This window comes from Rhamphochromis longiceps, linkage group LG3 (genome assembly GCF_057381845.1).
Source record: "Rhamphochromis longiceps isolate RC_006_pf linkage group LG3, R_longiceps_female_GT1.1, whole genome shotgun sequence".
Taxonomy (NCBI): domain Eukaryota; kingdom Metazoa; phylum Chordata; class Actinopteri; order Cichliformes; family Cichlidae; genus Rhamphochromis; species Rhamphochromis longiceps.
In genome coordinates, this window is record NC_140559.1 from 24470632 (window position 1) to 24483940 (window position 13309).

A 13309-nucleotide genomic window follows, 5' to 3' on the forward strand; every position below is an offset into this window, starting at 1 on the left:
TACAATATTCAGGTGACCATGGCAAACTGCTAGCAACCAAAGCAATCGCAAGATGGTTTTCGCCAGCCAGGAGGGGAATGCCCATCTTGGAAGGGGGTCACTAACTGGTTACTAGGCCTTTGTAACTGGCAGGTTTAAGTCATGTAACAGCAAAACCTTAATATGTGCTGCCTTTTCAGCTGCTGTACAACACTCATGACATACAGTATAGAGTAGTAATACGTTGTAAGTGGATGTTGTGGGTGATAGCAGCTCGCTGCCTGCAGTTCAATTAACAGCCACAGGGGTCATTCATAGTAACAGCTTTTTGAAGATTAAATGTGGGCCACATTATACCCACCACATTGATTGCTTTGGGCACGAGGAGTGGTGTCGTCACACAACCATATCCATTTGAAACTGCCATACAGCACTGTTGTACCAAGGGCAAGAACGGTGAGTATAATCGCCGTAAAAGACATTGAGAACCACCAGCTTCCTCTGCAGCTTCCGAGATACACAAATATCACCTGGTCAGCGTTGATGTTTTTTTTTTTTTTGTTGCAAAAAGATCCAATCAGTGTATAAAAAAACTGTCTCTGTGAGTTCTGATCAGTGCAGGTTTCAGTCAGCAAAGCTCTGCGGATGACATGCGGTTAAGATAAAATGGGCTAAGATAAGCTGCTACACAAAGAAGGTCAGGAGCAAAGGTTGTCCCCGTGTGTTTACACCTGTGGGAGTGAGCGACCTTTGATCCCGAGAGAGTGACTAATAGTGAGAGCATGGTATGAAGTAACGGTAGATGATGTGTGCGTGTTTTAATTTGTGTGAGAAAAAAGTGAGGATCCCAGGCAAATCTGTGTGGTTTGGCTGATTGTGTGTGTGTGTGTGTGTGTGTGTGTGCGTGTATGTGTGTTTTGGTCACCATGGTTTTCCTCAGACGGACACCGCTGCTTCGTTACGTGCTGCTGTCGGCCATGTTGGCTCTGCTCCTCTTCATCAGCTCTTTCTGGCTGCGTGAGTTTCCTTCGTCACTGTTGGTTCCAACTCTCAGTTATTTTCTACCATAGACTGTAACAAAGTATATTTGCTCAAGTAGTGTTAAGACACTTAAAGATGATCTATTCTGCTTATTCTGTCATAAATAACTAGATACAGATATATGAAAGACCATACATTTTATATGGTCAAAGTATCAAATATTGAGTTGAAAGTATATAAATTCAACCTCGGGAAGCAAAAATTCACTCCTAGACTCTGTTTAAGTTTACAAAGCACTGGGTGCTTCCCCTCAACAGGTTTCCAGAAGTTGGCCAATCAGGTGAAGGTGAGTTTTTAGGGAGGCTCGAGATAGTTTGTGTTTGGTTTTGTTGCTTTGTTTTTGTATCATTTGCATTAGCAAGCAAGCTAAGGTTAGTCAGTAAGTGCTTACCTGATATTATTGGTATCAAATAATATCAGGTAAGCTAATGTTTGCTGATATCAGCCAGAATCACTGATCTGATAAACGCCTGCCTGGCTTACTTTTTATGGGGGAAAAAATAACCCTCAGTAAATAATCACGTTAGTAAGGCTTCATAAAGTAATTTTAGCATCAATGTTAGCAAGTGAGTTAAGGTACCCCCTAACCCTAGCAAGCTAACCTTAACTCACTTGTTTATGATAACATGTTCTACAGATAAGCTCATGTTAACTTACAATTTTATCCGGTAAAGCTGTGTTCCTAGCTTTTTATCAGCCTAAAATACCCTGCTACTTAGAAAAAGTGTGGACAGAGAGAAAACTAGACTTCAGCAGACTTCAGCTGCCCCTCAGCAGGCTTCCAGAATTTGGCCAGTCAAAAGAAAGTGAGCTCATTGTGTAAGTCGGGCTGTATAAAAGCCCAGTATAAATAACAGAGCTACTCTACGAGTCCCAAAATAAATTTAAAAAAAAAGTAAGAATAACGCACATTAGATTTTTAGAGTTTGGAAGCACTGCACTAGCTACTTTTATATTTTTATTTTACATTGATAAACATATGATGAACTCTAAAATCAAAACTACATTACCAGAAATCCTAAAGTTAATAATGTTAACTGAACATTGCTTCTTTTTAACCAACTTTATTACCAAATGCAATCATTTAATATATTAACTCTGCAATTATTATGAGTCACAGCTGATGAGGTTTGCATCTTATTTGTCTAACCAGAGTTTTGTTTGGTTGGTTTGTCATCTGTTTGTTTCAGCCCAGGGTGGAGTCCGGGACTGTGGCAGCCCCTGGCAGCCATGTTTGAGTTTTTACCACCAGAAGGTAAGATTAATTCCACTTATATACATGTAAGTTGCACAATAAATAAAAACCTGTAATGTTCACAAAAAATCTAAACCTTTAAAAAGCTCTTCTGAGTGATCCAATCAAATTTTTCTTAGAGGACTGTTGTTTTGTTTTTCCAGAACACCTGTATGAATACAAATGTCTGTTTTAAGACATACCTGGTGAAATAAAGCTAACAATGACTTGCTGCACCATCATGCAGTACAAACTGGTACTGCTGGAAAGTACAGCCTGCCATAGGAGAGTTTCGATTAATATCTCTTCAACAAAATGTTTGGACATAAAATTAGTCAATACTTCACCTAAAGTTAATAGTTTTAGTTAAACTAGAACGGTTTGAATGATATTTAATAATATATATAATGCTATATTTTTAATTAAATTATTAAAACTGACTAAGGACATGTGAACGCAAATACAAAGTCTATCATGAAGAGACTAGAAATGAAGAAGAGAAACAAAGAGAAACTAACATGATCATGATAACAGTAACTATCTTGTTGTTTAGTAAAAAAAAAGTTTCTCTCTTTTAGCCAGAGCCTCCATGGGCCCCTGAGCAGTGGGCGGAGCCAGATGGAGCCCTGTCCCTCGTAAAGGAGTGCCCCGGCCAGTCATTTCAGGCTTCACATCTGCTGCTGTACCTGAAATCCAGCCTGGCAAACAACGAAGATATCCTGCTGGAGCCATATCTGAAGAGCTGGGACCAGCTGCTGAAGTACACAAACAGCTCGACAGTATTATTACTCTTATTCTTTGACTTTGCATGATTCACAGTTGAAAAAAAGTGTCCTTTTTGTTTTACTTTAGGCCTTTTAGTACGGAAGCGTATTTTGCCACCCAGGCAAAATAAAAATAGAGCTATATCACAATATACAGGGAGTGCAGAATTATTAGGCAAGTTGTATTTTTGAGGAATAATTTTATTATTGAACAACAACCATGTTCTCAATGAACCCAAAAAACTCATTAATATCAAAGCTGAATGTTTTTGGAAGTAATTTTTAGTTTTAGCTATTTTAGGGGGATATCTGTGTGTGCAGGTGACTATTACTGTGCATAATTATTAGGCAACTTAACAAAAAACAAATATATACCCATTTCAATTATTTATTTTTACCAGTGAAACCAATATAACATCTCCACATTCACAAATATACATTTCTGACATTCAAAAACAAAACAAAAACAAATCAGCGACCAATATAGCCACCTTTCTTTGCAAGGACACTCAAAAGCCTGCCATCCATGGATTCTGTCAGTGTTTTGATCTGTTCACCATCAACATTGCGTGCAGCAGCAACCACAGCCTCCCAGACACTGTTCAGAGAGGTGCACTGTTTTCCCTCCTTGTAAATCTCACATTTGATGATGGACCACAGGTTCTCAATGGGGTTCAGATCAGGTGAACAAGGTGGCCATGTCATTAGTTTTTCTTCTTTTATACCTTTTCTTGCCAGCCACGCTGTGGAGTACTTGGACGCGTGTGATGGAGCATTGTCCTGCATGGAAATCATGTTTTTCTTGAAGGATGCAGACTTCTTCCTGTACCACTGCTTGAAGAAGGTGTCTTCCAGAAACTGGCAGTAGGACTGGGAGTTGAGCTTGACTCCATCCTCAACCCGAAAAGGCCCCACAAGCTCATATTTGATGATACCAGCCCAAACCAGTACTCCACCTCCACCTTGCTGGCGTCTGAGTCGGACTGGAGCTCTCTGCCCTTTCCCAATCCAGCCACGGGCCCATCCATCTAACCCATCAAGACTCACTCTCATTTCATCAGTCCATAAAACCTTAGAAAAACCAGTCTTGAGATATTTCTTGGCCCAGTCTTGACGTTTCAGCTTGTGCGTCTTGTTCAGTGGTGGTCGTCTTTCAGCCTTTCTTACCTTGGCCATGTCTCTGAGTATTGCACACCTTGTGCTTTTGGGCACTCCAGTGATGTTGCAGCTCTGAAATATGGCCAAACTGGTGGCAAGTGGCATCTTGGCAGCTGCACGCTTGACTTTTCTCAGTTCATGGGCAGTTATTTTGCGCCTTGGTTTTTCCACACGCTTCTTGCGACCCTGTTGACTATTTTGAATGAAACGCTTGATTGTTCGATGATCACGCTTCAGAAGCTTTGCAATTTTGAGACTGCTGCATCCCTCTGCAAGATATCTCACTATTTTTGACTTTTCTGAGCCTGTCAAGTCCTTCGTTTGACCCATTTTGCCAAAGGAAAGGAAGTTGCCTAATAATTATGCACACCTGATATAGGGTGTTGATGTCATTAGACCACACCCCTTCTCATTACAGAGATGCACATCACCTAATATGCTTAATTGGTAGTAGGCTTTCGAGCCTATACAGCTTGGAGTAAGACAACATGCATGAAGAGGATGATGTGGACAAAATACTCATTTGCCTAATAATTCTGCACTCCCTGTAATGTGAAAAGTTTATTGTGGGTGTGGCTTCAAGGCTCACAAGTGATCATTTAAGGAAATCCCACAGAAAACAAGTGTTTAGAGCAGTTTGAGATTTTGGCTTACGGCAGCTACTTGTGCTGATGTCATTGTTTAAAACTTTGGCCATGCTTCATGTGAGTATCCACCATTGGGGACAGTAGCTATCTATCTGTCCATCTATCTGATTTTATGCTAATAAATGTAACATTTCTGGGTTTAAAAATCAATCAGACAAAACATGTTAGCTTTAACTCACCACATGTTTCTATGGGCAAGCCCAGTGCGGGCACACTCATTGGGGGGTGCATTGGACAAGTGTTGGGTTGTCTTACCCACACATCCCCAGAGTTTACCCACAGCTACCCACTGTGGTCTCACAGGGGCATGTTTTCTAGGTATGTGCTCTTGATTGACTAATTTAACATAAAACCAAGGTCCAAAATTAAAAATGACGATGCAGGGAAAAACAAAAAGTTTTAAAAAATACTAAAATCTGTGAAAGCTGATTCTCACAGCACTCGTGTTATCTTCACAGAAGGGTCTCATCAATGTTTTTGCCCTCAGGTTCATGGAGTCGCTTGGGCCGATGGTCAGTTTCTTCTCTCAGAAGGTGCAAGAAAAGGTTGTGCTGATTCGAGAGCTGTCACTCAGACACAGTGCAGAGGCTAATGGGAAACCCGCTGGACTACAAACCCCAGAAGCATTTGGATTAAAAACAGGGGTGAGTTTGAGGATTACTGTGTGAAATTTTCATCTAACCATGTTCTAGTATACCTGCCAAAAAAGAAATGTGAATTTTCTTGTTTGTTTTTTTTTAACATTTTGGTTTATTGTTGATGTTTTTAAATGGTAACAAAGACATTCCTGAAGAAATAGTGAGGTCAAAGTTCACAAAATCCTGGCATCACACTGTGACACTGTCATTTTCGGTTTTATTTTTCTCTGGAGGCGTATCGTTCTGTTAGATCCATGATGGAGGCGGAGTTGAGAGCGGATATGGTAAACTTCTCGTACCGCACAGACTCAGGCTGCAGGACGCTGCTCCGGCTGCACCGTTCCCTCCTCTGGCTGAAGCTAATGTTGGAGGGTTTGGCTGAAGGACCGAATGAAAATGGACAATACAAAACGCCGGGGGAGCTGAGCAGGTAACCCCACCAGTCTGTTTTTAAGTACTCAGACAGACTCAAACTCTCATGTTTAGAGTAAAAACTGACTAACATACATACTATTATCCGTTCAGGGATGCCTACAAGGTGGCGCTGGCCCCACACCACCCCTGGGTGCTCCGGCAGGCAGCAGAATTTGTCTTCCTCGCCCTTCCCAACAGACAGTACTTTCTGCAGCTGGTGTGTGTGCAGAACCAGCAGGAGGCTACGCCCATCCTGCGCATCATCATCGACGCCCTGATGCTGGTGCACACACGAACTCAGCAGCTTCTGGCCGAGCGAGGCATGCTGGATCTGCCCTGACCAGCCAACTCAGTCTCACGGCAGTTTGTGAGACAGTCACAATATTTAATCTTAATCTTATTTAATCCTATTTTTTCATTACAAGAATTTTCTCATTTTTCTGAGAGAAGAATGTAAAGTGTGAAACTAACTTTGAGACTACTACTACCACTACTATAAGGTTTAGCAATTGTAGATCTACTTGGTTAGGTTTGAGCATGATGGATTAGGTTTAAACGAAGATCATGGATTGGCTTAAAACACAATGGACCCATGGATGTGAGCAGTCAAACTAAGAAAAAACTGGAAACATCAGGAACAAAACAAAACTTTCACCTCACAAATTCAGAGAGGATTCTACAGACTATTCTGACTCTGGACATGTTTAGGATTTTTCAATCTTTGGTTTATTTGGAACATAAAATTCTGTCGATTTTTTTCCCTTTTTTCACACATGAGGAACAGAGGTTTGTATGAACAAATGAAAAAAGGTTATTCGCTGAGGAGGAGCATGAAGATGGCAATAATTGTAAATGACCTCATTAATATTTTGTAAAGTGTTTTGTAAAGTTATGAGTGACTATTATATTGTTGGAGCGGGTGCTTTTATTTTGAAAGTCACAGAGCGACAAGGTGCCGTAAATTAAGTGGCGTAAACCATATAGCAGAAGCGCGAGTTTTAATGCACAGAGAGGTGGTGTGCTCTATGGTTAATGGACGGGAATGGGAAAAAGAACGTATGTATGTATAATTGTATGTGTATGTGCATTTTATATGTAAACTTGTTTACTTTAAATAAAGTTTAAAAAAAAAAAAAAAGGAAAAAGAACGGCTATTAAGGTGCAACACTGAGTCGAAAGCAGTTTCTTAGCACCTGGTTGATGAGGGAACAAGGTTTGTAACAAAGTTTGTCCTGTAGATATGTATTTGGTTGTTTTACGGAGCATATAGCTGCTGACCGCTACTAAGCATAAAGGCTAAGTTTTCACCCACTAGAGGGCGCTAACGTACCTCGTCATGTTTAGGCAGCGATGCAACGATTTCCCTGTTATATGCAATAATTTACAAGTTTTAGTGTTATTTGTTATGTAAGGTAAGGAGAATTAATTTGTGATTAATGAATAAGTCAAAAGGTTAAAGGTAACACACTGTTTGATTTACTAATAGTCTTTTATTCTGTATGTTGTAGCTCTTACGGTGTGTTCACATACACGGCTGTTTAATAAAAGGATTGTGAACCATTTTCAACCGGGGATGCTACAATAATATCAAAAGAAAGAACTCAGGATTTCAAAGTTTCATTAGAGTTATTGTTGACAATAATTTACACAAATGTAATAAAACTTTCCATGACTGGTAAAAGGTTCGTGTTCCAGGGTCAAGGCTTTTTAACAGACTGAAGAAGCTGCAATGGTTTATGTTTAACATTCATTCAAAAGGTCACAAAAACTGCAGACAACTATGGGCCTGAAGTTTGTTTTGTTTGGAGAATTTTGTTAGTGCTCTAACTAAATACTTTTATTTATTACAAGCATTAACAGAAAGCTATTTGAAAGCCAGCGTTTTTCCCCTTGTTTGATTATCAATACTTAACTGCTTTTCATTGCTACCACTAAGATGATGGCAAGATGGCATTTCACTATAAAATATACAAGTTATACAGAAAATACAGACAAAATACAGAACACGATGCAGGTTTCACCTCAGTGAGCATGGACACTGGAGAGAGGACTGCCCCAACTGGGGCCAGAGCCAGGATGGACAGCACTGTGAGCAGCAGCAGCAATGGTCGCAAACAGCCTGAAAAGGAGGGCAGGACCCCAGGGCAGGCTTCAGGCCGTGGTTTACCCAAGACACCAGAACAGGAAAGTGTGTATTAGGTTTATTGGGGTTTCCTTATTCATACTTACAGCTATTTGGGTAATTTGTGGTCTATCCGAGGATTATTGGAAAACAGGGCTATTGGGGATCGGACATGAGCAGACATGATGATGCTTGATGGCTTTTAATAGTGTTGATCTGCCATGGGGCAGATCAAAGGAGGGACTGTTAGAATTAAATAATTTGCAGTGCCTCAATAATGCTATGCTTTTTGTTAATAAAGTTATATAGTGTAGTATTGAGTGGACAGAGCCCTGAAAAATAAAGGCATTAGACCATGTGTCCTTGGGGAGTAGAAAGCTGCAGACTCTGGCTCACGCTTGCTTTGGAAAATGCAGATAAGTGGGGACCATCTCTAGTGGAAAGTTACTGAGACACTGTTGTTTAGACTAGAATGAGAGAGTAAAACAGAGAGTAATAGGCTCTGTTTTGTTGTGTTTTTTGCTCAAAAAAGAATTACTTCATATAGGGAAAAATGTATACAGTGGGGCAAAAAAGTATTTAGTCAGCCACTGATTGTGCAAGTTCCCCCACCTAAAATGATGACAGAGGTCAGTCATTTGCACCAGAGGTACACTTCAACTGTGAGAGACAGAATGTGAAAAAAAAAATCCATGAATTCACATGGTAGGATTTGTAAAGAATTTATTCGTAAATCAGGGTGGAAAATAAGTATTTGGTCAATAACAAAAATACAACTCAATACTTTGTAACATAACCTTTGTTGGCAATAACAGAGGTCAAACGTTTACTATAGGTCTTTACCAGGTTTGCACACACAGTAGCTGGTATTTTGGCCCATTCCTCCATGCAGATCTTCTCGAGAGCAGTGATGTTTTGGGGCTGTCGCCGAGCAACACGGACTTTCAACTCCCGCCACAGATTTTCTATGGGGTTGAGGTCTGGAGACTGGCTAGGCCACTCCAGGACTTTCAAATGCTTCTTACGGAGCCACTCCTTTGTTGCCCGGGCGGTGTGTTTTGGATCATTGTCATGTTGGAAGACCCAGCCTCGTTTCATCTTCAAAGTTCTCACTGATGGAAGGAGGTTTTGGCTCAAAATCTCACGATACATGGCCCCATTCATTCTGTCCTTAACACGGATCAGTCGTCCTGTCCCCTTGGCAGAAAAACAGCCCCATAGCATGATGTTTCCACCCCCATGCTTCACAGTAGGTATGGTGTTCTTGGGATGCAACTCAGTATTCTTCTTCCTCCAAACACGACGAGTTGAGTTTATACCAAAAAGTTCTACTTTGGTTTCATCTGACCACATGACATTCTCCCAATCCTCTGCTGTATCATCCATGTGCTCTCTGGCAAACTTCAGACGGGCCTGGACATGCACTGGCTTCAGCAGCGAACACGTCTGGCACTGCGGGATTTGATTCCCTGCCGTTGTAGTGTGTTACTGATGGTGACCTTTGTTACTTTGGTCCCAGCTCTCTGCAGGTCATTCACCAAGTCCCCCCATGTGGTTCTGGGATCTTTGCTCACCGTTCTCATGATCATTTTGACCCCACGGGATGAGATCTTGCGTGGAGCCCCAGATCGAGGGAGATTATCAGTGGTCTTGTATGTCTTCCATTTTCTGATGATTGCTCCCACAGTTGATTTTTTTCACACCAAGCTGCTTGCCTATTGTAGATTCACTCTTCCCAGTCTGGTGCAGGTCTACAATACTTTTCCTGGTGTCCTTTGAAAGCTCGTTGGTCTTGGCCATGGCGGAGTTTGGAGTCTGACTGTTTGAGGCTGTGGACAGGTGTCTTTTATACAGATGATGAGTTCAAACAGGTGCCATTCATACAGGTAACGAGTGGGGGACAGAAAAGCAGCTTCTTACAGAGGACGTTACAGGTCTGTGAGAGCCAGAGATTTTCCTTGTTTGAGGTGACCAAATACTTATTTTCCACCCTAATTTACGAATAAATTCTTTACAAATCCTACCATGTGAATTCATGGATTTTTTTTTTTATTTATTTATTTATTTTTTTTGCCTGTCCCGTTTGGCTCTTTTGCCATCAGAATTATTGTCTAAAGGCAAAGAAAGATGCCCAACGGATTTACTTTACCAAATTGACCATCCCAGCCTTGCCGTAATGGTCCATTTGATTCACCTTTTATTGTTTATTTTATTTTCACTTACTGAATACGGGACAGACTTGACTGGGGGAAAGAAGGGGAGAAAGAAAGAGGGAAAGAAAAACAGCTGAGAAGAGGGACGGGGGAGAAGGGCAAAAAACAAACACCAACAGAATGAGCAGAGAAAAAAAAAGAAATAAAAAATGCATATATCATAAAATGCAAGAACGTGGAACATAAAATCAGCCTTTATGCGGATGATGTGTTACTCTTTCTCCAAAATTCACAAACCAATATCTCTGGGGTGATTGAATTGATAAACTCTTTTGCAAGAATATCAGATTACTCAATTAACTGGTCAAAATCTACAGTCCTACCGATTAATTGCTCCTTCCATAATTCCTCTTCTACACCACTGCAATCGGGAAATATAAAATATTTAGGTATTAATGTTTCTCCCAAGCTTGCAGATCTAACTAAATTAAACCATATCCCACTTTTAAAGAAGGTAGAAGATGATCTGGCTAGATGGAAATGTCTACCCATATCACTCATGGGAAGGGTTGCCGCTATAAAAATGATGGTCTTACCAAAAATAAATTATTTATTCTCAATGATCCCAACTAAACCGCCACAAGATTGGTTCAGATCTCTAGATTCATGTATGTCCAAATTCCTTTGGAAAAATAAACCCCCACGTATAAGCTTAAAAACACTACAAAAGACCAAGGATAAAGGAGGACTAGAACTGCCTAACTTTCAGCACTACTTCTTAGCCAACAGGCTTCAGTTTATCTCAGGATGGCTAAAACACACCCTCTTAGATGAACCTTGGCTAGATGTAGAACAAGCACTCTGCAATAATCTAGAGATCTCAGACCTACCATTTATCAGCTCAAACATCCAACGACATGAATGCTTTAAAAGCATCAACATCAGCTCTTCTCTGACAGCATGGTGGGAGTTTCTAAAATTGACGGCGTCTTCATTAATCCCATGCAAACGTACACCTATCTGGAACAACCCTGACATATTACAAAACAATAATATGATAAACTTTTCAGATTGGAGTGATAAAGGAATCAAATATTTAGAACATATACTAGAAGGAACAGAATTTATTTCATTTGACGGACTAGTTACACAATATGGGATCAACAAGAAAAGATTTTTAGAATATCAACAAATTAAATCCATAGTAAAAAAGAAATTTAAACCGGGTCAAGTTGAACTACAAACACCACCAAGTGTGGTTCAATTTCTTACTCTTAAACCCCCCAAATTACTATCCAAAATATACAGAATGCTTTCTAAAACAGATGAATCAATATCACTTCCTATTGCAAAATGGGAAGCGGATTTATCAGTTAACTTAGACCTAAACTTCTGGTCTCAGATTTGCTTAAAAACCTTTCATCTAATTAGAAATCCCAGTCTTCAATTAATTCAATACAAAATATTACATAGAGTGCACTATACAGGTCATCGGATGTTCAAGATGGGCTTTACGTCTACCAACAACTGCTCACACTGCCAAACCAATTCACCGGACAATTATATCCACGCTCTTTGGTTCTGTCCACCAGTTCAGAAGTTTTGGCGCGAGATATGTGAAGACTTATCGAAGTGTCTGAAATGTAACATTCCAACTTCCCCCTTAGTGTGTTTGTTGGGCAGCTTAGATAATGTCACTTCAGAAAAGAATATCGCCCATATGGTTTTCACTGCCCTATGCATAGCCAAGAAAACAGTCCTCATGAACTGGAAAAATAAAAATAATCTTAATTCTAACCAATATAGAAATTATCTATTAGATTACATTAGTCTTGATACAGCCTCTGCCACCACATCAGATCAATTGCTCTGGGCTCCTTTGATCAGCTCCATCACCTAGTGGGGGTGGGGGGTCATAGTTTGGTCCCGCCTTCACTGTTGTGATTGGTGTGGGGGTAGGGACAGGCTTAGGGCGTCGGGGGGTTCCCCGGAGGCATCTTCCTTGGGGGGCTCAACCCGGGGTAGCGGTCATGTCCGGTTAGGGGCTCTGTTGGCTCTCCGGTGACTGTTTCCTCGCGGCTGCGTGCAGCGGGGCTAGGGGAGGGTCTGTGCTGACGTACGTCGGTTACTGACCTGGTAGCCTGGCTGCCCCTGGGTGGGTCCGGGATGGGCGTGAGGTTCTGGGGGCGCTCCGTCTCTGGGCTGGGACCCGGACCGGGCCTCGGGGGCTTGGGTCCTGGTTGGTGTGTTGCCGGGGTTGTGGGCGGGTGGGTGCATGGGGGCCCAGCCCTGGAGCAGGGTGCCACCGGTGCGTCGAGCCACCTGGGGGGCTCTTCAACTGGTGGGGGAGATTGTCACATCTTGCAGGAGCTTTCCTCTCCTCAGGAGCTGCCTCTGCAGGAGGGGGAGATACAGGAGAGGTGGAGGAAGATCTCAGCCTGGGTGTTTATTGTCTTATGTAGTCTGGAAGATGAGTGGATGGTGGGGTGGGTGCAGTTTTCTCTGTGGTGGGGTTGGGTGGACTGTCCCGGGCTCTGTGGGGCCGGGCGGCGCTGCTGCACTGGGCCCGGTCTGGATGGGCCTGGGCCCCCTTTCCCTGGCGGGTCGCGGAGTATGGGGGTGCCTACTGGGGTCAGCGGGGGAGCTGGCCCCAGGGAGGGGTCACCTGCCCCTCCCTTCCTTCCCTCCCCAGCTGCCTCCCTCTTCCCGCTCCACCACAACCACCCACACATGCAGGGCCTTGGAGTAGGGGTATGTCACCAGGGTGCAGAGGAGGCTACCCCCCCCCCCCCCCCCCCCCCTCTGTCCCCTTCTGGCTGCCTCTGCCTCAATTTTATCCCACAACTTAGACATTCACATTACTCACACTCTCATTACACATACATATAGGATCTTGGGGGTGGGCACGATACACGGAGTCCAAAGTACCATCAGGGTGTACACCCCACCCCTGGCATCGTTGCCCACCTCTCAATTTTAAATACACGTAGACATTGAGGGCTAGCAGGAGGGACCATGCGCTTACCTGCTGCTCTCTGGCAGGTAGCTCCAAGCCCTCCTGGGTTTTAAATGCACCTTAGAACACACATGCATCAACATTACAATGAGCGGGTGGAGGGAGGTTCGGAGTCTTCTCTCACCCCCGTTCTCTGCGACCTG

The 13309-nt window shown here is 42.4% G+C and overlaps 1 protein-coding gene across 1 annotated transcript; it reads left to right on the forward strand.

The window, feature by feature from the left end:
- The first annotated feature begins 754 nt into the window (after nucleotides 1–754).
- Nucleotides 755–7287, forward strand: LOC146673591 (ceramide-1-phosphate transfer protein-like). Its single transcript, XM_085402294.1, has 6 exons — nucleotides 755–996; nucleotides 2211–2275; nucleotides 2833–3014; nucleotides 5311–5467; nucleotides 5695–5891; nucleotides 5987–7287. The coding sequence occupies exons 1-6, from the start codon at nucleotides 888–890 to the stop codon at nucleotides 6213–6215; spliced, it is 939 nt and encodes a 312-aa protein (XP_085258420.1). The 5' UTR covers nucleotides 755–887; the 3' UTR covers nucleotides 6216–7287.
- The last annotated feature ends 6022 nt before the right edge of the window (nucleotides 7288–13309 follow it).

What these genes read in the sequence shown, in the direction of transcription:
- LOC146673591 (XM_085402294.1), top strand. Translation starts at nt 888, where the DNA reads ATGTGTGTTTTGGTCACCATGGTTTTCCTCAGACGGACACCGCTGCTT. An exon ending in CATCAGCTCTTTCTGGCTGC is followed by an intron (nt 997 to 2,210) that starts GTGAGTTTCCTT and finishes TGTTTGTTTCAG; the next exon opens with CCCAGGGTGGAGTCCGGGAC. An exon ending in AGCTGGGACCAGCTGCTGAA is followed by an intron (nt 3,015 to 5,310) that starts GTACACAAACAG and finishes TTTTGCCCTCAG; the next exon opens with GTTCATGGAGTCGCTTGGGC.